The sequence below is a fragment of the Ambystoma mexicanum genome, chromosome 6q, assembly GCF_040938575.1.
Source record: "Ambystoma mexicanum isolate Mex_15411 chromosome 6q, UKY_AmexF1_1, whole genome shotgun sequence".
In the NCBI taxonomy this organism is placed as follows: Eukaryota; Metazoa; Chordata; class Amphibia; order Caudata; family Ambystomatidae; genus Ambystoma; species Ambystoma mexicanum.
Genome location: NC_090937.1, coordinates 39,125,312 through 39,151,101, shown reverse-complemented (window position 1 = coordinate 39,151,101; position 25,790 = coordinate 39,125,312). Strand labels below are relative to the sequence as shown.

General features: G+C 46.6%; 1 protein-coding gene across 6 annotated transcripts in view; it reads right to left on the bottom strand.

Moving 5' to 3' along the window:
* PTPN13 (protein tyrosine phosphatase non-receptor type 13) overlaps positions 1–25,790 on the bottom strand; it is a 1,388,150-nt gene that overhangs the window by 688,147 nt on the left and 674,213 nt on the right. For all 6 annotated transcript variants that reach the window (XM_069630435.1, XM_069630437.1, XM_069630436.1 and 3 more), the window contains one exon: positions 11,466–11,628. In XM_069630435.1, the coding sequence (XP_069486536.1) occupies positions 11,466–11,628 (163 nt within the window). The remainder of the gene's footprint in view (positions 1–11,465; positions 11,629–25,790) is intronic.

Genomic DNA, 25,790 nt, shown 5'->3' with positions numbered 1-25,790 from the left:
CCTAACTATATCCCATGGGCACAGATGGATAAAGCTAATTTATTAAAGCTATTGCCCCCGTTATCAGGCGGGGCAAGTAAGTGGATATATGCCTTCGAAAAACATACAGCTGGGGTACCCCTAGCTGTAGGAGATGTGAAAAGTCTGCTCGTATCAGCGGTGGGCGACCAGGCTGAAAGAGTATGGGTTAAAGCCGGTTTCCCGGGAGTAACTTTAGACTGCGACCGCCATGATGGGGCGTCCTTTAACACGGTGCGCGCCAGGGTGTGGGACGCCTTACGCGAAACATTTCCAGACACACCTGACTTACAGTCCGTGATGCAGTGTGCAATGAATGACGGGGAGGAGGCTATGGATTACATATTTCGGGTCCAAGAGATGTGGAGAGCGGAAACGGGCACGCCCTGGTATCAATCGACATCTTTATTTTACTTTATTATAAAAAGGGGGCTCCCAAAGGAAGTGCAGAAGGCGCTTGACAAAATAGCAGGTATAGAAGCAAAGGGATGGCCGGAAATTCAGAGCATAATAGTACACCATTGCAAAAGAATAAAGGAGAGGGAGAAGGAGGTGGCACAGAAAAGATTGGCAGACGAGGCGAAGTTAGTACAGTCAAAGTTAGTGAAGGTTGCAGCAGCAGTAGCCGCGCTCCCACACAGTAGGGAGGGAGATGAGGAAGAGGAGGGGCTGATAGCAATACAAGGAAGGATGGCAACTAATTGGGCGGGAACAGGACAGCGGCAGTGGAACGAGCAGGAGCAGGGTGGAGGTCTGCAGTGGCAAGAGTGGACCCCTCGAGGGGGACGAGGTGGGTACAGGAGCAGAAGAGGAGGTGGACCACAGGGGTACGGAGGAATGGGAGGAAGTGGATGGCAGGGTCCCAGGGGCCCCCAGGGGAGTTGCTGGAACTGTGGACGATGGGGGCATTACTCCAGGGAGTGCAGAAGTAGGCAAAACAACGGGTTCCAGGAGGTGGAACAGTATGGCCATCCCCATCCGGGAAGCCCATATGGCCTTCCGATGGGACAGCAGCAACTGAGAGACCCAAGCCAGGGTAACACGAGCCAGCAACAGGGACCCCAATACAGAACACAGAACCACCCACAAAACATGCCCAACAACGACAGCATGCAATATACACCAGGCAACCCTTTCGCGACAGCAGCTAACGCGGCCCCCGCACCAGCACCCTATAACGGCATGTCAGTGGTCTCAGGTAACGTATTTAATGAAGGGGGGGCCATGAGACACCCCGCATAGGACAGCCCACAGAGAACACTTGCGTGTCCAGTTCTATCTACCACCCACAGTGCAGCAGAGGAACCATTGGTGGGGGCGCAGATAGGAGACAGGCAATTTATATTCATGGTTGATTCGGGAGCGGAGAAATCATGTGTCAGAGAGGGCCGATTCCCGTTATCTAACAGGAAGTTAGAGACGCAGGGGTTCTCTGGGGCTGTAATTGAAGTTCCTTACACAGAAGCTTTGGATGTGACCATAGGGGGCAAAACCGTAAAAGCACCCTTACTGTATTATGAACAGTCCCCGATAAATTTGCTGGGGAGGGATCTTATGAGTAAACTTAACATGACCATATCATTTACCGAAGGAGGAATAGTGTGTTCTACACCCGGGATATGCCCCTTGCGTGCAATGTTGGTAGTACAAGCCTACACAACCACACAGGAAATACGAGGGTTGCCACAAAAGGAAGAGATGTTCATTGCAGGGCTAAAGACTCTGGCCTTTATAGTCCCAGAGCTAAAAAACATGGATTGGAGGATTCCAGCAGAATTCCTCTTCCGCCCCATAGTGTGTCCAAATGCAGCACCAGGATCAGTGGTATCGTTGGATTTGCACGCTGTGCAGGTATCAACGAAACGGATCGCTGTGATTGGAATGGACAGAGAAGGATGTGAGTGGCGCACCGTACTGTGTACAAACGCCAACCTTGCCCTGCGCGAGGTAACAGATGAGGATCTCTTTTCAGACACAGAAGTAGATGGTGAGATAGTAATGGAAATAGCGATGCCCTGTGACATTTTGATCCAAGCCAGAGAGATCGCCGTCCAATTGATGGCAGTGGTAGGAACACCACCGTCATTTTTTGATGACGACATGAGGCTAGTACCAAACAATTTATGGACAACAGGCCCACATGATGTAGGACTGTTGCATGGAGTACAACCTGTGAGAATAACCCTAAAACAAGGAGCTATTTTACCAAGAGTTAAACAGTATCCATTGTCCCGTGAAGCTGAAGAAGGGATAAAAGAGACGATAAATGCACTACTAGTACAAGGAATAATAGTGCCTTCAAACTCCCCATGTAACACATGTATTTATCCAATCAAAAAAGCAAAGGGGGGATCTTGGCGGATGATACAGGATTTACGCCCCCTCAATGATGTAATACAAAAAGAGTTCCCTCTAGTCCCGAACCCTGCATCCATACTATGCAGTATCCCAAAAACAGCATCACATTTTACAGTGGTGGACTTGAAAAACGCATTTTTCTCAATACCTCTGGCTGAAGAGAGCAGATACCTTACAGCGTTCACACTGGGGGGAAAAAGATATGAACATTGCAGACTGCCACAGGGATACTGTGAGAGCCCGAGCATATTCAATCGCATATTGCATGAAGACTTGGGGAACCTATCAGTAGAGAGTACGATTATTCAGTATGTGGACGATTTATTGGTGTGTGCACAAGACAAAGAAACGTATAGAAAAGATTCAACAACGCTTCTGACTTTACTGGCCAACAAAGGCTACAAAGTAGGTAAGGAGAAGCTACAGTATTGTCTGCCTGAGGTCCTATACCTGGGACAGCTCATATCGAAAGATGGAAAAAGAATAATTCCCGACAGGGTAGAGGCAATAAGATCGGTAGGAGAACCCACAACAGTAAAAGATATGCAGAAATTTTTGGGGATGTGCAATTACTGCCGGGCATGGATACTAGACTATGCAGCATACACCCGGCCCCTCCTACAAGCACTGAAAGAAGCACAACAGGAGAATGTAAAAATAAAGTGGTCAGAAGAAATGCGCACATCGTTCAAAACACTGAAAGAACTAATTTCAAGCGCTCCAGTACTAGCAAACCCTGATTATGGACACGAATTTTACCTATTTTCCCATTGCAAAGGAACACTTATGACAGCGGTGCTGACACAAAAGACATCCTTAGGACACAAGCCCCTAGCTTACTATAGTGGTACTTTGGATGCCGTGATGCAGGGTCATTTCGCGTGCGAACAATCACTCGCAGCAGCCGCATTCGCGATTGAGAAAAGTGCCACAATAGTAATGGGATGCTCTGTAACATTGTTTGTGGAACACTCATTATTTGCAATACTTGAAAGATCAAAAAGCACGCTGACCACACAGCGGGCAACAGCATATGAGATCATATTGTCCAGCGCCAACATCCACATAGTGAGATGTAAAACAGTGAACCCCGCCACGTTTATCACAGAAGCGTGCACATTGGAGGATATGCAAAATCACGACTGCACAACCCACACAGGAGAAGGAGGGGAGGGCGCAGTTGTGTGTGAAAACGCTCTCAGCGAGGGGGAGGTGTACTTTGTGGATGGATCCGCATCAATTGATATGGATACGGGAGAAAAGCATGTTGGCATGGCGGTAGTGAGATTAGAGGAAGGTGAATTTGAAACACTAGTACAGTACCGCCTCCCGTCACATTACTCTGCACAAGCAGCAGAACTGGTTGCGCTCATAGAAGCACTACACGCAGCAAAGGGCTGTGCAGTTACAATATACACAGACTCAGCTTACATGACGACGACAGTACATGGAGGTCTAGCAAGATGGGGCCGTAGGGGATTCAGAAGGGCAGACGGAACGCCAGTGCAGCATGCAGAATTGTTAAAAGAATTAATAGAGGCCCTACAAAACCCTACTGCTGTAGCAATAGTGAAGTGCCAGGCCCATACATCCAATACAGACGTTGTGTCTTTAGGGAACGCGGCAGCGGACGCTGCCGCCAAAGAGGCTTCCTATTTTCAAAAATACGACACAGGTGAGTTCATGATGAAGAACACAACAACCGAAGAACTGTCAGAAGGGTACAACATGATGTCCTTATCACAAATTCTAGAATTGCAGGAAGGAGCTAGTGCAGAAGAAAAACTAACGTGGACAAAACGGGGATGCAGCCAATCAGGAACAGACCTATTATGGCGGCAAAATAACTCAGGGAAAGTGGTAATGCCACTACAGTTACTAGAAGTAGCATTCCAACAGCTACACTTCCCCGCACACAACACTAAACAGCACATCGCAGCAGAAATACAGGAAGAATGGTTTGTGCCTTGTCTCCAGGAGCATGTGTCTCGATTGGCAATGGAATGTACAACATGCCAAATATACAACTCAGGAATGACCCTACGCACACTCCGGGGAACAATTCCCAAACCCCTTGGCCCCTTCAGAGAACTGCATATAGATTATGCAGACATGGGGGAAAGGTGTAATGGCGCACGGTACATGATCGTGGTTGTGTGCCCGTTTTCAAGATGGGTGGAAGCAGGACCCTGTGCGCGACCTGATGCCAAAAGCGCCGCCAAGTTCCTAGTAAGGGAAGTGTTCCCGCGTTGGGGAATTTGTGACGTGATTCGCTCAGATAACGGCTCTCACTTTGTGAATGAACTCTTCAAGGAAGTTACCACGTTATTGGGTATAAAACATAAATTATGTTCGATTTATCATCCTCAAAGTAATGGCGTAGTGGAAAAGATGAACGGCCTGTTAAAGGGCAGGTTATCAAAACTATGCTTCTCATTAAAGAAAAATTGGATTTACTGTCTACCCCTGGCACTATTTGAGTTGAGAAATCAACCAAGTAAAGACCACCATTTGTCCCCACACGAGATCGTGACTGGGAGACGAATGAACACAGCACACTCTCCACTGCGTGAACACTCAGATGCTCACAGGAGCGCCGCAATATTGGGAGATGAGTTCACAGACTACCTAAGAAAATTAACAAGGGCAGCGCGCGCAATATTGAAGCAACTATCCCCACCCTTCACTAGAGAAGAGGGAAATGTAACGGGATCTGTCACGGAGCCAGAGCAACAGCTACAGCTAATGCCAGGCGACTCAATTTATGTCAGAAGCTTCGTGCGTCGGTGGAATGCACCACGATTCCATGGCCCATACGAAGTAATATTTTGCACGCCCACGGCAGTAAAGGTGAAGGGCTTGAGGTACTGGGTGCACTTGACCGACGTACGAAAAGCATACAGCAATGTACAAGAGGAAATAGATGAGGAGGCACAGACAACAGCAAACGATGCAAATGAGTAAAATATCTAAATACCGACTTGTGTGTGTGTGGGTCAGCACTGGACTTCAATGGAATAATGACTGACAAGGATATTACAAAAAAAAAAAAAAAAAAAATTTTGTGTGTGTTTTATCCTTTTTTTTATCTTGTTGAGTGGTATGTAATTAATGAAATAATAATATTATAACATGTATATACCCTTGTCTGTATCCCCTCCCCCACATCCCCACCCGCTTCCATTCCCCGTCAAATGTATTGGCACAGATGGTGCCAGCAAAACGTTTACATGCATGCACTTAATGCACTTTTATATCTCAAACAGGAGCTTCCATGGCATCTAACGGGCAGCCTGCAACGGATAGAATTAGTAGAATGAGAGAATTAGTATATGAGAGATGTAGATATTCGTATGAGTGTGGATTATCAATATGCATTACATTGTTTTTTATGATAATGTTGGGTTTGGTTACATATTGGTTTATAGCGTTCATCTCTATCGAGATGTACGAGGGGGGAGGGAGTAACAACACCACTGGACCAATTAACAGTACCACCGGGCCCAATGCAACTGCAGGGGTCAATACCAAGGAAGGTGATTTTTTGATATGGGACGGAACTAAACTTGTGTGGGGGTATCATACCACACCATCCAGTGTTGTGACCTCACAAAGAGAAAAGCCACAGGGTGGAATGCAGAGCAACACAGTGTCTCCACCAGGGGTATCCACTTACAATGCCCACAGTCTCAATGACCGAAACCCGTCTGCCATATCATGGTTATATAACACCCCCACCAGCCAGCTTGCCCCCACCCCAGAAAACAATCTGCCAGATAACGTCAGGAAAGAAAACGATAAGCTATTAGAAATGCACGAAATATTATATGATGAATGGGTCAAGGGGGGCAGGAAAGAGAAAGGGGGGTCTAGTTGGTCCACTGCCCACGGGGGTGGGAAGTACATGAGCAACAAGAACAACAGACGAAAGAGAGAAGCAGGGAGGAGAAAGTACGATGAGTACTATGGGCTAGGTCTAGATGAGATGGAAGACCCACGACACCCCCATCAAACAAATAAGTGGTATGCAGACATGAGTGCCACAGCTAAACAGACAACAAACGAGAGCTGTTATGTCTGCTCCCTCATCCCCCATGCATCAGGTACACCCAAAGTGTTGTTACCTAAAGAGTTGCCTATTGTGGATGCCCAATGTCTCCTTCATCTCACGCTGTGCAGGATTAAGAACACCTTCCAGGCACACGAAGTGACTTTTCAAATGCTGCAGAACGAGAAAACATGTTACCCAAAAACGGCAGGAGTAGTATGTTTGAAAGAACCATTTTTTGTGATAAAAGGGACACTTTTTTCTGACAACAAGCAGAAGGATGAAGAAGTACTGTGCAAAGCGGAAGCACTAAGAGGTGTGGCACCGGATAAATTACAGTGGATAGTGGAAACATGTACACCAGTATGGAGAGAACACATTTCAAAGCTAACTTGGGTAACTGCCATTGAAAAGCCGTTCAAACTACAGAGCGAAATGGACTATAAACTGTGCTTTAAAGGAGAAGGGAGAACCCCCATGGGAATAAACAAGAACTGCAACAAGACCCTCACCATCCCAGACCTAAGGAAAGGGACAGCGGCCCTGATGGACACGTACTGGGTGTGCGGCAAACAGGCATACCTACACCTCCCCCAGTCATGGAGTGGCAGATGCTCAATGGCCACTCTGCACTCAGCCCTGATGGTGATACCAGAAAGCCACGTCGATGGGACACGGGAACAGAGTGTGGCTCAACCAACTGCAGAGACACAAATATACGTCCTGTCTTCTGGAAGCAAGGGAAAAGTGCTGGCCCGCAAAAGACGAGCATCAAATTACATATCAAAAGCATCATCAGAACTATTGGCCCAGATCCCAGACAAATATCGATTATTCAGCTCAGCAGAAACATTCTTTGCCTCACTAGTCTCAAGTGTCCAAGCAAGGGCAAATGCAAAATGGCTTCAGATAACACGCTGGGAACTGATTCAGCTGGCAAACGACACTGAAGAAGGATTCAATATCATCAGAGTCGAACTAAGAGCTTTACGACTAATGACAATGCAAAACAGGTATGTCCTGGACCTGTTGACAGCGATGGACGGTGGTGTTTGCCGAAAAATAGGAAGTGCCTGCTGCACTTTCGTACCTTCCGAAGACGCAGAGAATGGCTCCCTGTCCCATGTAATCGAAGCAGTCCACAACCTGGGAGAAAAAATGAAAATGGAAGGTGGAGCAGAAGCGAGCACCTGGTTTGACAACATCTTCTCCTGGGTTCCCTCATGGCTTGGAACAACTGTGAAATTTTTGATACCAGCTGTTGTGTTCCTCCTTCTACTTTTTTGCCTGTGCCAGGTGGGTCTTCGAGTCTGTGCTAACGCAGTACCAAATGGTGCAATGATGATGGTGACAATGGGCAATTCACACGGTACAATGAAAACAATGCAAGAAGCACAAGTACAACCAGGAATAGATAATTCACCCAGGTACCAACTGGTGCCCATATACCACGATAAAGATATTGTAGATAAGTTGTGGCACACCACCATCAAAGAGCCTCGTATACTAGAATGGTATGAGGAAGTTTGGGTAGATTTAGAAGCAGATGGTGGGTGCATATATCTAACATGTACCCCAGATGAATATGCCCGGAGAGGTGAGAGCTTAAGAGCAGTGTGCAGAGCATGGATGCCCATCAAAGGAACTCCGGCATGGGATGAGGCAGTGATGGACGAGGCAGAATGTAGGAGAATAGAAGATTTAAAGAATTCGTTACTTTAGTAACGAAAGGGGGGAAATGTAGGGGAGGACTGGTCCAAAACGACCCCCCTCGCCTGCACTCTCTCCCCAGGTGAGGACTGTGGCTCTCTTGGGCGTCTCCTCGTGCCACCCGGGCCCAGGTGGTGGAGAACACGCCCACTGGAGACATTGCCCGCACGTATTAATTGCCCGCACATATCGAATGCCCACATCTATTGATCACAACACAAATTTAGTTAGGCCCAAAAACCATTCTCTGCCCAGTAGAAAATGGTGTGAGCTCAGCGCGCTGCAGCGCGGCCCCCACCCTTGGAGAACATCCCTGTTGCCGCAGCACCCTGGTAGATCCGCTGCGAGCCCGTTCCCACGAACCAGAAGGACATCAGCCAGTGTAATGTACTAACATTGTAACAGTCACCTTCCGTAGTGTATCGTATCCTCGCTCCCAGCATGATCCGGCCAGCAAGCTTAGGCGTCACAGGCCCGACAATCCTCGTATATCCATGTTTAAACTACTTGCAAGGGATGCTTTCCTTTAATATAATCCCTTACAGTATATAAGCCTGTAAGATGTATAACTAAAAGAGATCATGCCCTCACGATGTATACAACCATGAACACACACCATTGCAGTTGGATGCTAATAACAAAGGAACACACCAAGAATTTACTTGTTACACGTATTGCTGAGATACTTACACCCCATGGGCTCGCGCCATAACTAAAGCTAATGCTGCTAGAGTACACGAGAAAGCGGATGCAACTATACTATGAACTCATTACAGAATGCGCGAGAGTGCACGTATCATGTGTGAATGTCTGAGCCTCTCATATGCCGCCACCGTCACAAACGGTGGCGGATCGTTTTTCGTGTACCCCACTGATCTAACCACTACCTCATTTACCGCGAATGTATATGCATGTAACTGAAACACTGTAGCTGCTAGAGTGTAATGTACAAATATGATTCTCGATCTGGTTATAATCAAAACGCACCCAGTAAAGGTTAAAAGCATGTTTTGACGTGATTTTAAATAAGTATTATGGAAAGTGTTTAAATATTTGCAATGTCTTTTACTTATATTCAGCAACACACGAGGGAGATACCTTTGTGAAATATTTGCAAGGCCATTCCCCCTCCCACCCTGTGAAGGCTGCCAAAGGCATGAGAGCAGAGACCGCGCCCCGCTGCTTTACCTCCCCCAAACTAGCCTGGAGCTTCAAAGACTTGTAACCCCCTCTGTAGCGCCCAAGGCCACCACCCGCCACCTGCATTATTTACAGCACAGCAGTAAACCTCTGCCTGAACGCACGCGCCCCCTCGTAAACCTTACAACCCACCGGACCATCTCAGACTTATGGCCCTGTGCAATCAGGACACCCAACACTTTGACAACACACAGCGGAACATCCATAACAACTTCTAACAAGGCAGAAAGACATGTACCGCCCGTCCCAGGCCCCGAAGCTTAGCCCCTCGACCTATGACCCCGGTCAACAGGACACTGGTAACCATGCCCTGACGTATTGCCTCCAGTCCCCTCACAAGGTGCATTCCTCCTGTGTTGCATTAACCTGTAGTATAACCTATTGGAAGATTTACTAAAGAAGATAATACTGAAACGAGTGAATGACTGCGGTGTGCATGGCCTAGGGCAAATAAGTCAGGAAAGGACATTCATCTCTGACATTGGCCGCGATGGCACGACAACACCAGCCGGATGAACTCCGCCACCCTGCCAGGCCAAGCCCAACCCACGAGGCTGACCAGTGACGTCTTCCAGCCAAAGCCAACCACATCACAGCAGCACCTATAGTTAGTCGTCGCCACCCAATCCCCTTGAACTTGTGCCCCCTATAGTATGTAGGTTCTTATGACGTTTTTTGTAAATATATACGCCTGTCTTTGCTATTGTCAGACAGAGCGCTCTCGGAGTTTGCAGAGTTCTTTGCATGCCCAATTCTGATTGATAAACTCCCATTTACGCTCACCCGCACTCTGTCTTGGCCTTATTCCCATTTTGGGAGAGTCCTTCATTGTCTCTCATTGCGGGGAGGATCGTGCTGTTTGGGGACGCTTGCCTTCAAGGGTCAGGCTTGTTGGGCCTCAGTGAGGTGCAGCTTTGCTCCTTATGGCCCACAGAGCAAGGGACCCAACCTCTGGGCATACCCTCTCTGACAAAAAATAAAATCAACAAGTGATGGAGGTAAGGTTTGAATTAATTGAACACTTGCATTAATGTTTCCATTAAGTCTTTTCCTTAAGATTATGTAATGGAGAAAAGGATCAAATAAATACATTACCTTTGGTGCGGTTCCTGCTTTTCTCCATTGTTGTCAGTGCAGTGGGTGTAATTAATCATAGCCTGCTCTGCCTAGTAGTGTTGCACGAGTGTGAGAAACCTGAGAGAATCCTCACTGCTTTCACTGCTTTCCCCCCTTTATCCTCCTCTCAGGTGGCCAGGGAAAGGCCATCACTCTTGGACCCGGGTCCTGGAGGTGGATATGCGAGGGAGGATCACTTGAGTGGAGGAGACATGGGAAGTGGGGAGAGGACGTCCTTAAGTGAGACATGATATCCTCCATTTCTTTTGAATAATGAACCCTCTATTCCCTCAAGCCTTTACAGGCTGTCATCCCTTTCCCTAGTCTTCCCTTACATTCCCCAAGAAACACCAGCTGTGTACTGGGACAAGGAGCAGCAGGTACTTTAAAAGCTGACAGTCTTTCGGACTAAGAGTCGGCTGTGTAAGCGTTGTTGCAGACTGCGGTGTGCAGGCAGACCTCTCTGGATCAGCAGTGTGGCAAGCGTATCGTTCGATACCCTTTTAGGGATGCAGTTTATGCCACAGGTAGCAGAGCTGAAGAAAGCTTGAAGTCGGCGGCAGACTGCAAGAGGGAAGCTGGCACGACAAAGCAAATCGACTGTACAGATCCCGAGCTGCAGGCGGAACATCGTCAGGTGAGCAGAGCCACCGGAAGCCGATGGGAGAGAGAGAGAGCAAGGTACTGCGCGGCAGGAGAAACCCCGTGGCGGCTGAGGATCTCACACAGGATACCGCCCAACTTGTGATGAGGCGCTATGTTTTGTGTCACAGCTGGGCAAATCTGTGTTTCCATATTGTAAACCTGTCCTCCATGTCTGTTAGGGTGTATTTATACTTCTAATAACAATTGGTGGCATCCAGTCTTATGCTGCCATAAAATCTTGACCATAAAGCTATGTTACTCATTGCTAAAGAAAATCGCCCCTTTAGCAGACATATCACTGCCACTTGCTTAATATTGTTTTAGCACAAAAACAAATAAACCCAACACCAGAGGAAACTCCAGCACTCACCGATCTCCTGTGTATCCTGATTGTTCTGCCTGGCTCTCATTTGCAACTGGAACTTGTGCTGAGAGGTGCAAAGGTGCAGGAGGTATTGGCAAATCTTACTGTTTTCTGTCTGGAATACATGTTTGATACCATCTGATGTATTCTGTAAACATATTCTCTTCTTCTGTAGTGGGAAAAATAAATGTCAACTTAAACTGCTTCTGGGATATACATCAATTTTAAAAAAACAGGTTTGTCTGTCATTTCATAAATAAAGAAATCGGCATCATATTGTGTCTGAGTTCTCTTCGTCATGTATCCTCAGTCTCTCTCAAAAGAAATGACATAGAGCTAAGTAGAACCGGCCAAAAACATGCATGACAGTAGATGAACTCAGTATTTCAAGAAAACCACAAATTACACGTATTGGTAAAGATAATAATAAAAAGTTATAGTTTGGGTCTGCACTTGTTGCGCTTACGCCGTTACTTGCAATTCCCTTGACAGCCTTTGCTTTTCTGTTCTTCTTGTCAGTAACCCATCATGCTGCAGCACAGAGTTTTCAATGACAGTTGTTCCATTAGAGAGCCACTAGACACATCTTGACTGCCTTCACTGAACAGATGAGGCTTCGGCATGTGACATGATGCTGGGACAGAGTCATGAGGGCTGAATTGTGACACAAAAGGTTCCATCCTTCACCTCTAGCACAAGGCCGAAAGTATTTCTGATTTTCCAGGACCTGGTTTACCATGCCTTTCCCCTTGATACATTTTCAAATGACCCACTAAGGGGATCAATAATGATTTTGCCCCCTTAAGACTCCCGAAGTTTCTGACATTTAGGGTGCACTTTAGGCATCCCGATTACCTGTGCTGTTCTCCTCACAGAGCTGGCTGTGTGGGCCCCACAGTTTGGTTTCAGCTTTTATTTGATTTTAAGTGGGCACAGACTGCTGCACTCCTGCTTAAATGCAGGGTTTTGTCTCAATGGGCTGACATTGATTTTGTGAGAAATTGAGAGGGATATGAATGCGGTCAAATGAAACAGCAACTGGTTGCCTTTAAGTGCAAGAGCTACATTTGACGAAACCAGACATGACCAATTTGTGAATGGTGGCTGGATTCAAGGTCTGAATCAACACCTAAGTCTAGGTCAGGAAGAAGCCCACAAAATCTGAATATGGAAGTGCCCCAGTGATAGAGCTGACAGCAACATTTTGAATGAATGCAACCCTGTGAATGGGAGACACTTTTCACCCTAAGCACTATCACAGACACAGAAAATAACAGACTTTTGAGACTGACAGTTTGTGCGCTGCTATCATTTAATGGTGTCAAATACATAGGATGGAGGAGCACCTACAGGGTGTAACAGGAATATACTTAAAAAAACAAAATACGTTAAAAAGAATGGTGCAGAGTTTCAAGAAATACAAGTGAGAGGAATAACCTAAATCATCGTCTAATATAGCACCATGATCCTCAGTCGAAGTTACTATTCTCCAAAAGTGTGTAATCAGATCTATCTTGCCATGAATGATTCACAGAGTCATTCATAGTTATGGCATGGTTCGTACAAAGTCACTTAGAATTCCTATATTTAAGGAACCAGAATGTTGTGGCAAATGGCAAAATCTGGACATTCTGGGTTTTGAAGCTTGTCATTCAGGCGACAGTTGATTTCTTTCCAGCCTGTGCTGTGTGAAATTTCAGACTTCAGTCGTCCTTGTCAAGTCCACCAGCCAAAAAAGATTATGCCGAGTTATGAAGTCGTCACAAGGGTTCAGTCTGATGAAGGTGGGATATTAAGCCCCCACACCCCCTGACAGGGGATGCTCAACAAGTCAGCCTGGCACAGGGGATGCTCAGCAAGCCCTCCAGGCAACTGGTTTGTCAAATTTGACTTTCCCAAAATTCCCTATATCCTACATTGTTACGTTTGCTGTGAAAGTGGTGATTCAGTGATGCCGGGGGGGAGGGGGGGCATACCTACCACCTGCGGGAACCATGCAAGCGTGACAGGGCACTCCCACGCAGGACAGAATATCATTGACAGCTATCATAAAGGCGTCTAAGGCACATGTACCGCTTGAGAAGTCCAGGGACAAGGAGTGCTCAAGGGGGGACACGAGAGGGCTTTGAGAGTGTGAGGCATGAGAGCACAATAACTAAGGTAACCTATTGTGAGGGGAAACTACCTAGTCACCATTACGAGACGAGAGCCACAGGTTAACACAGGATTAACACTGACAGGCCCTGTATGGTGGGCAAAAATAAAAATTGCATGAGCACTCTACGGTAATGGGGTGCGGAAGGACCAATTCCAGCTGGCTGTTCCCAGGAGACAGTCACTGGGAACAAGAACCAGCAGACACATACAAGGTCGTCGAGCAAGGCTCTTGGGTGCTCGCTGGGACCAGGGAAAATTAAACTTAAAAACATGTTCTGGGAGACACACCCACGGTGTAGTCAGCAGTTTCAAATGGCCCCTTGGCAAATGGGCCTGGGAAGGAGGATGTGGGAGAAGGGGGAGATATACAAATGAGCCAATCGGAAGGTGAGTTTGGGTGTCCCGGAAATGTAACAAGGATATTGTGCTCTCGCTGATGTCCGTGAGGCACCTCAATGGTCGGATGCCGTGTGAATGTCTACCTTCCCACAATCTTAAGATGTCTTGTGTTTTTCTATGAGTGCTGACCAATGCCAGAATGATAAAGTCCCAGAGGTCAACACGATTGCATAGCACAAATAAAGAAACAAGTAATTTTCAGGGCAGAGTGGGAAGGAATGTGGCATCACAGGGGAGGTAAAAGTGCTTGCTCCAATCATTGTTGATTAACATATGTTTAGCTATAGGGCATTGACGTAGTCCAGTATGATGTCTAATATTTTGCAACATTAATCGCTACTGTTTCCCACCATGCAAATAACCTCTAATTGTATATAAACATTCAACAACATTGGATGGTTTTGTCAGCTCATATCAACCAGTTCTGTTCCACTGTGCCGTTTGATTTGTGCTTAACCAGCTGTAGTAAACAACGTTACTTCTTGCCCGTTGTACGCTCCTCTTTAGATTACTTTGATTTCTTATTGGCTATGTGCTCGTGGAGGACCCCTGATATATTTTGGAGGCCTCAGCAAGATCCTCGGCTGACTGAGGGTATTCCAGCCACCCTACAGGAGGCATACGTGCACCACCAAGGAGGTTTTTCCCAAAAGGGAAGGACATGTTCTTTTTTTGCGGAGTCTAGGATGCATCCTCATGGAGGGAGGACGATTGGCCGTAGTAGGAGTAGATTTTAGTACAATCGACCCCCACAGGGAGTGGATGTGTGGCGGGCACGTCTGCAATATAGCAGAAAAGTGCATAGAAAGTGGCAGACCCTGTTAGACAGGAGTTGCACGTAGTGCAGGCGATCGTATAATAGCATCATTGGGGGAAGGGGAAAAGTGTGTTTTTATTTTAGTTGTTGAAGGAAGTGCGCTACGAAGTGGTATATGTCGGCACGCATAGGAGTACTGCTTGTTGGTGATTAGGGTTTGTTCACTTTTTCATTTGGGGTTCTGACCTGGGTTGAAGGGTCGGCGCCTACAGTACCGGGTGTATTATACTGTACTTGGCATAGTAGCAGTGGACACCAGGTTAGAGGAAGGGTGTGGGTTGGCGTCCGCCTATACTAAAATAGATAAAGGTGGGCCTCTGGCGAGGGCCAGAGGTGCACTAACACAAAGTAAGTGGACAGGCCTGTGGGGAGGGCCAGAGTGCATGGTGGGTGTGCGTGGGCAGGCCTGTGGAGAGGGACAAAGATTGTACATAGGGCATAAGGAGGAGGAGAGGTAAGTATATACATGTGAGAGATGAACGAGACTGAGGGTGTGAACGGGAAAAGAAGAAAAAAAGAGGAGAAGGGTAAATAGAGAAGTAGGCATAGGGGACAACAGGGACTAGAGGATAGAGGCCAGAATAATAGCCCCCTCGATCATGTGTGAAAGGTTGCCCCAATATCACGATAAAATACAAAAATATAATTTTAGATGGGTTCAGGACACTGCAGGACAGTAGACTGAATTTTCTAGGGCTGTGGAAGCCCTATGAAGAGAAAAAGGAGGATTCCACGAAACAGGGCAATAAAACAGACGGTGTGGCTGAGCAGCCTAGCGCCCCACCTCCACCGTACACAGAATACCCAGCATGAAAGCCTTCAGAAAAGTATACAAATTTGCAGTGGGTCTCCCCAGACAGAGGGGAAGGGGAAAAAGGGAAACAGAAAAGCAGGGAGACTAGAGGAGGGGACATGCATGACAGGGGAGAAAATAAGTACCTTGCAGACATAGAAAGGATCACACGACAACAGGTGGACGTTTTGTTCGATGCAGAGAGATTAATTGTAAAGACTAGAGTGGGGTATCTGTTCTTATGTCCTCTATATGGTTGGGATAAAGGCACAGAGCATACCAGCCACGGTTCTCTATAAGGTAGCTGGATGAGCAACCAAGGCTTAAACTCTCAAGCAGGTTCTTAAGTACTATGATCAAATTGTGGAGCAAGGCTAACTGTGCCAGCTGGAAATGAGATATAGATCCAATTTCATTTTGTGGCATATTCCCCTGAGAATTGCCAAAGTTACGGATAACTTATCCAATAATTGCTGGCCCTGCATCTAACGCCAATTTCCATCATTTAATTTTCAACTGTAAATTTGTTTTTGCTTTTTGGAAAAAGACCTGGTCAAGACTTCAAAAGATCTTTCATTTGACAGAACCTTTGCCACTCTCTAATCTTATGATGGTCTTGATTGTTAACCCGGTTATATGACAAGTTGAGTCTCCGACATGGTTTAATTTATTTGTCAGTATTGCTTTTCATAATATTACCTATAAATGGAAGAATACATCTAATTTATCCTATAATATTTGGTGGAACTCTATCTGCTCCACTCATCGGATTGAAAAATGTCATGCATTCTCGGTTGACTGTTTATGTAAATTAAACAAAAAATGGAACGTGTTCCTTAATCAGTCTGAATAAGCTAAATCTTGATCACCAATACCCTCTCCTTCACTATTGTTTTCAGTCTTGTCTCCCCCTGTTCATCTCAATATCTATTCATTAAAGCAATCGTATCACATTTATTAACTTGTTCCTTCAAACTTTATAGTTATAATGCTCTAAATGCTCTAAGAGGGCATAAATGTTGAATTTGCTATATCATATATTTGTTTGTATTTTTACCTGTTAATGAATTTGCATAATAAATTATTGAACCAAAAAAAAAGACTCTGAAGTAAATAGTTTGGTAAGTTTGACTGTTTGATTGATATTCCTTCAAAACTAATTGGAATGAAACAAAAATAAATTGGCTATTAGTGTCATAAATCATGTATGCATTGATGGATGCTGTTTGTCCAGACCGATTCCATGAATGGTATACACATTGGCTGGTGCATTTAGACCAATGTCTAAACACTGTTGATGTCTAAATTTAATTCACTGAAAAAAAATGATTCTCTTTGGGACTTGATGCAAAGAAAAAAAATGAAAGTTCCTCCAAAGAAAAAAATTAAAAAATGAATTCCTCAGAAAAAGATTTAAATTCCTCAAAATTAAATTGGGATAAATACATACCTCTATTCTATCATATATTGGTCAAAGGACTCACAACAGATGCCCAGGCCCTTCCTAGACAAAAGTAGGGACAGAGGCAAAGGGATACCCAGGAATACAGTCTACCATAGTGCACTATTGTAAGAGGAAGCAGGAGAGTGAGAGACAGGCTGCCGAAAACGCAGCAAAGGCAGAAAACAAGTTGGTACAAAAGAAGCTTGCCACGTTTCTGATGGAAGTGGTAATGCTTATACCCGACACTGCTGCAGTGACCCCCACCCAACAGGGAAGGTTCCCTATAGGGAATGTGCCCCAGCACAGGGGATACAAGCCACCGCAATATGTCCCACAAGGGCGGGTTGGGGGTTATGGGGGAGTGTAGTCGCAGCAGGGTTTATACACAAGAAGGGGATGTACTCCCCCATGGGATATTATCTACAAGGAAGAGGGTATTCACAACGGGGGAAAAGATGGAAGATATAGGAGGTGCAGGGTTCCAGTTCCTCGGACCATGTTTCATATACTGGAACCAGAGAAATTACAATTGTACCCGTCCCTTCGGGCAACAAGCGCAAGCATATAAACTAGCAAAACAGCAGGGCCTGATCATGCAGCAGTTGCAGCATCCGCAGACACAGCCCCAACAAGTAAATACACAGCAGGGACAACTGCAGCAGCCCCCACAAAGGCAGCCTCAAACATAGTCAGGTTGGAGTACAGGCGATGCCCAGAGCATACTGCAAGCACCTCTACAGGCACCAGAAAACCCCACATTGTTGGAACAGAATATGGTACCTCACTACACTGGACTAAGTGTTTTGGGAGGCAATCCATCAAACATGACATCACAATAGGAGAGCCCACAGAAAATGTGTGTGTCCAGTCCTAGCAGTAACTGAAGACCCTTGAAGAGGACCCTAAGGGAGCAGTGAAAATAGGGCAGAAAGAGTTCTTGTTCTTGGTAGATATAGGGGCCACCAAGTCATGCATAAAGGACGCAACACCACGTAGCTCCTCTGTTATACTCGAGTGACAACCCCATAAACATCTTTGGGAGGGACTTACTGAGCAAGCTAAATGCAAAGCTTTTCATTTACAGAAAAGGGCATGGTGTGCTCAACACCAGGCGTATATTCCGCCAAAGTGGCCGCCATCCTCCAGGCCTTATGTGCCCATAGTGCAGTACAAGGGCAGCCCACCAAAACAGATCTTTTTTTTATATGGGGTCCAGATATTACTAGGGTGTTAGCCAGGGATAAATGGAAGACATTCCAACTAGCAGACTTTTTTGTTTCAGCCCCAGGCACACAAATATTTTACAGCTCAAAGAAGTGATCACTAGAAAAGACATGGTGATACTATGCGGAACTGATGAGGAAGACAAAGTGGCATACAGTCCTCTGTATTGACTCAACACTGACAATGACAATGACAGGTGTGAGAGATGAACAGTTATTCTCAGATGGGGAAGAAGAAGAGGGGGGAAATAGTGTTCTGGCTACAAATACCCTGCCACATAAGAGTATTAGAGAAGCTAGTACCACAACTAACAACTGGTGAAAAAGGAGGCCAGATACGCACGGGAACACTTTAAAACAGGTCCCAGAAAAGCTGTGGACAAATGGACCCCATGATGTGGGGGTATTAAAAGGAGCACGGACTGTGAGAATAAAACTGAAAGAGGGAGCATTGCTACCAAGAGCAAAACAGAACCCACTGTCCCGGGAAGCAGACAAAGGCATATATGCCACCCTCCTTGCACTATGGCAACAGGGTATAAAACAGACATCAACGTCCCCATGCAACGTGGCTATTTACCCCATAAAAGAAATCAAAGGGGGCCGTGGAGATTCATACAGGACCACTGCCCCCTAAATAATGTTGTAGAGGCCGAGTTCCCACTCATGCCAAACACAGCCACATTGCTGTGCAACATCCCACCGGGAGACAAAGTACTTTACAGTGATTGATTTCAAAAATGCCTTCTTTGCCATCCCACTACACCCAGATTCCAGTATCGGACGGCATTCTCGTATAGAGGAGTCAGATCCAAACACAGAATGTTACCACAGGGGTACTGTGAATCTCCCAGTATATTTAACAGAGTGATCTAACTGGACCTGAGCAATTTACAAGTGCCGAGCATGGAGATACAGTATGCAGATTTGTATGCACTGAAACTGAGGAGCAGTGCAGGGTAGACTCGATACACCTTTTAACATTGCTGGCTGACAAAGGATACAAGGTGGACAAGATCAAGTTACAGTATTGCCACAAAGAGGTGGTAGACCTGAAACAGATTATAACAGAAGGACGAAGTATAACACCAGAAAAAGTAGAAGCAATACACAGAACCCGACCTCCCCGCAAAGTAAAAGAGATGCAGCAATTTCTGGGATTGTACAATTATTGTAGGGCATGGGTGTTTGACTCCTCCACGTTCAAAAAGCCCCTTCTCCAGGCACTAAAAGAAGTACAGAAAGAGAATAAACACATAAAATGGACTCCAGAAATGAAGAAGAGTTTTGCCAAACTCAAGGAGGCATTGGCCCATGTGCCAGTGTTGGCAACCCCCAACTATAAGGACACATTCCATCTGCTCTTCCATTCAGATGGTTCAGTAATGAGGGCAGTTCTCACGCAGAAGAAACCACAGGGGCACAAGCCTCTGGCTTACTACAGCATTTTCTTTGGACCTAGTGATGCAGGGACACTTTTCCCTGTGAGCAGGGGCTCATGGATGCAGCGCTTGCCATAGAAAAGGCAGCAACAATCACCATGGGGTGCCCAGTGGGGGTGTACGTGGAGCACTCTTTTTGCCATATTGGAGAAATCCAAATCCACTCTCACCACACAGAGGGCCTTATGGTATGAGATTATACTGACAACCCAGACATTGAGATTTGTTAGGTATAGTATAGTGAACCCAGCCACATTCATAGCAGAACCAGCCACGCCAGAAGACTATATACATGATTGTGCAGCATACATGGACAGAATCAAATGGAATGTCCATGTAAAGGAAGAGGAAATAGAGGGAGGAGATCTGGTGTACATTGACAGGTCCTCAAGGATAGACCCAAACACAGGGCGAAGATACACTGGTGCTGCAGTAGTGTACCATAGGGATGGGGAAATTCAGATTGCTTCCCAAATGAGATTGCCATCACACTACTCAGCGCAGCCAGCGGAACTAGTGGCCATGATCAGTGCACTGAACCTGACAGAAGGGCATGTGGGCGACATCTTCTCAGGCTCGGCTTATGTCATGTCCACCAAATATTCAGGTATGGCCCGGTGGGAGCGGAGGTGGTTCAAGAGGAGTGATGGGTCCCCAGTACAACATGCATAAGGACTTCTTGCCTGGTGTACGCTCCTTTTTGGATTACTTTTGATGTCTTATTGACTACATGCTCATAAAGGACCCCTGATAGATGGGAAGGACTTCACCTCTCAGGGGAATAACCTGGATGACAAAGCAGCAAAAGAAGATGCCTATCTACCTGAAGGGACTACTAGGTAGTACCCGTGTGCAGAGGCAAAGGTGCCAATGATGCTTGCAGGATGATGCTTGCAGGGGGCAAAAGGAATAAAATGCCAGAGAATACAGAGCATTCCTGCGCAATACCCATTGTACAGATAATTGACTTAAAGAGTGGAACCCCCCAGGAAGAGAAGGATTTATGGGTACAGAAGGGGTGCTCACATTCCCCAACTGATCTGGTGTTGAGGCAGAATAGCAAGGGTGAAACTGGTGATGCCTAGAACATTGTTGGCTGTGGCATTGGAGCAGCTCCATTTTCCCACCCATGTGTTCAAGGAACATGTGGCGGCAGAATTAAATGAGGTTTGGTTCATCCCCAAACTCCATGACCTAGTAGCAGAGTTTACAGGGAATTGCGTGGTGTGTCAAAGATTTTTGCCAAGTCATACACTGAAAACAATACGAGGAACACTACTGCGACTAGAAGGGCCCTTCCGGTACTTGCATATTGACAATAAGAAAGACTGATGTGCCTCCTACAGGTACATGCTTGCCATTGTCTGTCCTTTTTCTCATTGGCTTGAAGCGGGACTCTTGCTCATAATGATGCCAAGTCTGCTGCCAAATTCCTGGTGCAAAAGAGGTTTTCAAGATGGGGAGTATGTGATGAACTAAGGTCAGACAATGGGCAACACTTTGCGAATGACCCACTTAAGGAGGTTACAACCCTCCTGGGGATGAAGCACCACCTTTGCACAGTGTACCAACTGCAAGCGAACATGTCACGCCACCTGTGCTGGGGTCTCCTTACCCGTTACGGCGCTCCACGTCTTGGAGGTTGTATCCTCGCTTCCGGCTTCGGGGTTTGGGGGTGTCCCGGGTCTCGGGCGCTTCCGGGTCTCCTGTGCACGCTGCTTTGCGCATGCGCGGGCGTCCGCTCTCCGCGCTTCGCGCATGCGCAGTGCGCAGGATGCTCGATTCTGGGAGGTATGCGGCCCAAGCCTCGTTCTGGGGTATCCAATGCCTGGGAGACGGAACGGCTTGCGTTGCAAGCCTCCCAGGTGTTGGTGGGCCTATATAAGGAGCCCTGATCCTTTTCCAAACCGCGTCTCAACGCGGTTTGTTCGGATCGTGTCTTTGTTGCCTTATGTGGAATTCCAGTGTTCCTGCTTGCTTCCTTCTTCCCTTGTTCTGCCTGGGGAACCCCCTGTCTCTCTGTCCTTGCGCTCCCTCCTTCTAGTTCCTTCCTGTTCCTGAGTCCTCCCTGGCTTCCCTTGTCCTGGTCCCTGCCTGTCCCTCCTTGTCCGCCCAGCTCAGTCATTCCTGACTCCATCCCGCTCCAGTCCCCGTGCTCTTCTCATTACCAGCCTGCCCTGCTTGCTTCCTTGCCTTCGTCCCTGGTGGTACAATCTGCTTCCTGCCTCCGGATCTGCATTACGCCGGAATACCTCTGAGGACTTTGAACCATCTACGCAGAGGCTCCCCCTGCCAGTGCTTGCACTGTCGTGACGCCACACTAATCAGGGGTGAGCAATACCGTGGCGTTGGGAGCCGGTTCGCCTCCAATCCGGTTCTATTCGGGCTGGGGTTGGGCTGGTTCCCCGTGCCATTAATCACGTCTCTTCGGATCCTCTGACAGCCTGGCCTCATCATCAAGAAACCCAACCGGACGAACAGGTACGCAGCGTTCTCGTGACGCTAGTTACAACAGAACAGCATGGTTGAGAGAATGAGCCTGCGTAAGGAACGCTTAGCAAAGCTAACCAAATCATTGGGCAAAAATTGGCTTTATTGCCTCCCACTAGTGCTTTTTGCGTTACATTAGTCAACTGGCGGGAATCATGATTTGACACTGCATTAAATTGCTACTGGCAGGTGACTTCATGTGCCCTCCTCTCCTGCACGTACAATTTTGGATCCTAAAAACAGCACAGATTCTGGAGGAAGAATTCAATGCATATTTGACTGAGCTCACTAAATCATTGAACAACGTGTCTCGCCAGGTCCAGCGATAGACCAGCCGGACGGCCAATGAAAGAACACCCACAAGTGCACACAACGAGGACGGATTTCCACAAGCGACATCCTTCTATCCTGGGGAAAAAGTGTAAGTCCGCAATTTCGTGTGGAAATGGCGAGAACCTAGATTCACTGGCCCCATGGAGTAGTGTTCGACACCCACAGCCGTGAAAGTAAAGGACAGAAAAGCATAGATCCATGTATCAGGCATTCGCAGAGACACAGCGTTGCCCCCGCAGGAGAGGAAGAGAGGGTCCCAACTTGATGGGGAGTATAATGCAGCTATTGCAAACCATTTATTCTGCTATAAGACTTTACAGGAGGCCCGTAGAAGAGGAGGAAAATGGGCATGCATTGGGTGAGGGGAATGGAAGAAAATATAAAAAAAGATATGCTACAGAGGGGTAGGAGTGTCTTGCATTTAGCATAGACACATTTTATTAGACTATCGGGGGGACCGGCAGGAGGAAATTAAACATGTGGGGCGAGAGAGGGCTAATGGCAACTGCTCTGTTTGCTCTATAATCCCACACGTGACACGGACACCCAGACTATTGCACCTGTCTCTATGTAAGACGTGTTGCTTGTTTCAGGGGAGTGAGGCAGCAGTGCATTGGATAGATGAAGAGGAAGAAGTATATGCAGATAATTACATACTTTACTTTATTCATTTATACCGCGCGGCCACTGACCCGGAGGCTTAAGGGCGCCCAGACAAGCAGAAACAGACAGAATGGAGCAAGAAAAAAAAAGACAAACAAAGGCACAGGCCAGTAGAGGAACAATAAAACCTGCTGAACAGAAGTGTCTTCAGTTTTTTCCTGAAAACCAAAATTGAAGGTTCCTCTCTAAGATTCAAAGGGTGTTTGTTCCAAACGGCCAGGCTGCTGCATAAAAAACTCCTTTCTTAAACTGCGACAACTTTCAGGCAGGAATTTTCAATTGAGTGTAGTTGTTCAATCTCAGGTTGTGTGTGCTGGATTTTACAACCAGCTCTTCCTTCTCAAGCATTTATGAGTAATCACCATGAGACAAAAGAGAATTCTGTCCTTTATTGGAAGCCAATGAAGACTTCTTCTGGCCTCCGAGATATGGTCCCTCTTCTTGCGGTCCATAATAAATCTGACTGCATTATTTTGTATAACTTGTAGTCGGTTGAACTCTGTTTTTGGCAGGCCAATTAAAAGACTACTACAATAGTCGATTCTTGACCCCATCAGCGTTCTCGCCGGAATTTCTCGATTCTCTTTCGAGATAAATGGGTGCGCATGGGGCAGTAACTTGTGTAATACAATGCCGAGGAGACGAGGCTGCTAACTTGGGCTATCATATTCAAGTTATGATCCAAGCAGACCCGAGAGTCTTGACTTTGTTTTTTGTTTTGATCACCTACCCTTCAATCTGGAGTTGAGCATATTCCAACTCCATTTTACGGGTTTTAGCATCAGTCCCCACTAGCATAAGTCCCGTTTTACTGGTGTTAAGTGAAAGGCCATTGATGCACATCCAATTTTGTATCAGACCATAGATCCTGTTGATATTGGATTCATCTTCAGCAAGATTGCCAGACAGGGGGATGACCAATTGTGTGTCATCAGCGTAGTTAGTAAACTCGTTTTTATTGTTTTCCAAGAAATCGAGAAAAGGGACAGTAAAGAGTTATAGAAAATTGGAGAAAAGCAGGCCCCCTTTGGCACTCCTTGTGAGAGCTTCGTGGGTATAGCATTTGCTATGGCGCTACTCACCCAACACTGGTGTTCACTTACAAAGAATTTGACCGACTGTATAGCTGACGTAGAGAACCCTGCCACCTCCTCAAACCTGGCAACCTGGTACATGGTCAACCAGGTCGAATGCGGCGGACAGAGCCACAAGCATCAGCATGACTGATTGTCCTTGGTCTGTGTGTCACAGTAGCCTGGACTTAAGGTCCATCAAAACTGTCTCTGTCTCATGATTCTCTCGAAAACCCGACTGCCATCTATTAAAAATGTTATTAGATTTGAGATGGCTCAAGATTTGCGGGTACGCCACTCGGTCCAGGATACAACTGGAAAGCATGTAAAAAATGAAGCCGTCACCAAGCACATAATACTGGGATATGTTACAGATGGGGCAAGGGGGGGAGAGCAGTTCACGACCCACAACAGAATATACTGTAAAAAATGTGACGGGACACCATGGTGCCACACCAGACCCCCGATGAGAATATGGGGTTTGGTTTTTCACAATGGAAAATGGGATGGGGGGACAGTACAGTGTTGCACAGAGGGACTGGGGGGATTTGAGGAAAATGTGGCAAGAAAGATGAGTGACAGTTGTCGAGCAGTTTGGAATAACTATATACATGCTTTAACTTGGATAGACAAAAGACATCAACCTGTCCACATAAAGCCTCTGACACGATTCTCTGTGTTTCAGGGCCACAGCATCAACCGTAGTGGGAGTGAATACTGGCTGCAAGAAGATGAGCATCCCAGCACTGCAAAGCGGGACAGCAGCGGTGATGGACCACTGGTGGGCCTGGGGATCAAAAGCAAATACCCACACTCCACAGCGCTGAACTGGTTGTGCCGTGAGCACACTTATTACCCTTCAATGACCACTTTGCATTACAACAAAGGAAGATGGTGAAAGTGTGAATGGCAACAGAAAGACAGGAGAACGCCATGAGCAGGAGGAAAAGGAATAGCAACTATTTATCAGAAGAATCATCACAGAGTTTGGAGGCCCTCCCACATCACATTCGATTGTTTAGCAAAGCGTCCATCTTCTTCGCCTCGATACTGCTCCATGGGCGCAATAGCCACTAATACCAAGTGACTGCACATAACCTGATATGAAGTGCTACAGCTAGCAAATGCAACTTAAAAAAGGGTTGAATTCTGTGAGCGAAGAACAGGTAGCACTCCAAAGCAGGTCTGTCTGGTACATGTTGACAGCCATGAAAGGCAGCCGCTGCCATAACAGACAGTAGCTGCTGCACACAAATACCCATCAACGATGCCGTCAATGGGACGTTGACTGAGGCCGTTGATTAAATTCCTACCCTTCACAAGAAGATGGCCAAAGAAACACATACCACCACATCGGACAGTTGGCTGGATGCACTATTTGCCAGGATGCCCGAGTGGCTGGCCACAATGTTTAAGGGGACAGTCCCCCTGCTTGTCTTGATGCTCATCGCCTTCTGAGCAGGACAGTTGATCATAAAAAGCTGTAATTGCAGCAGA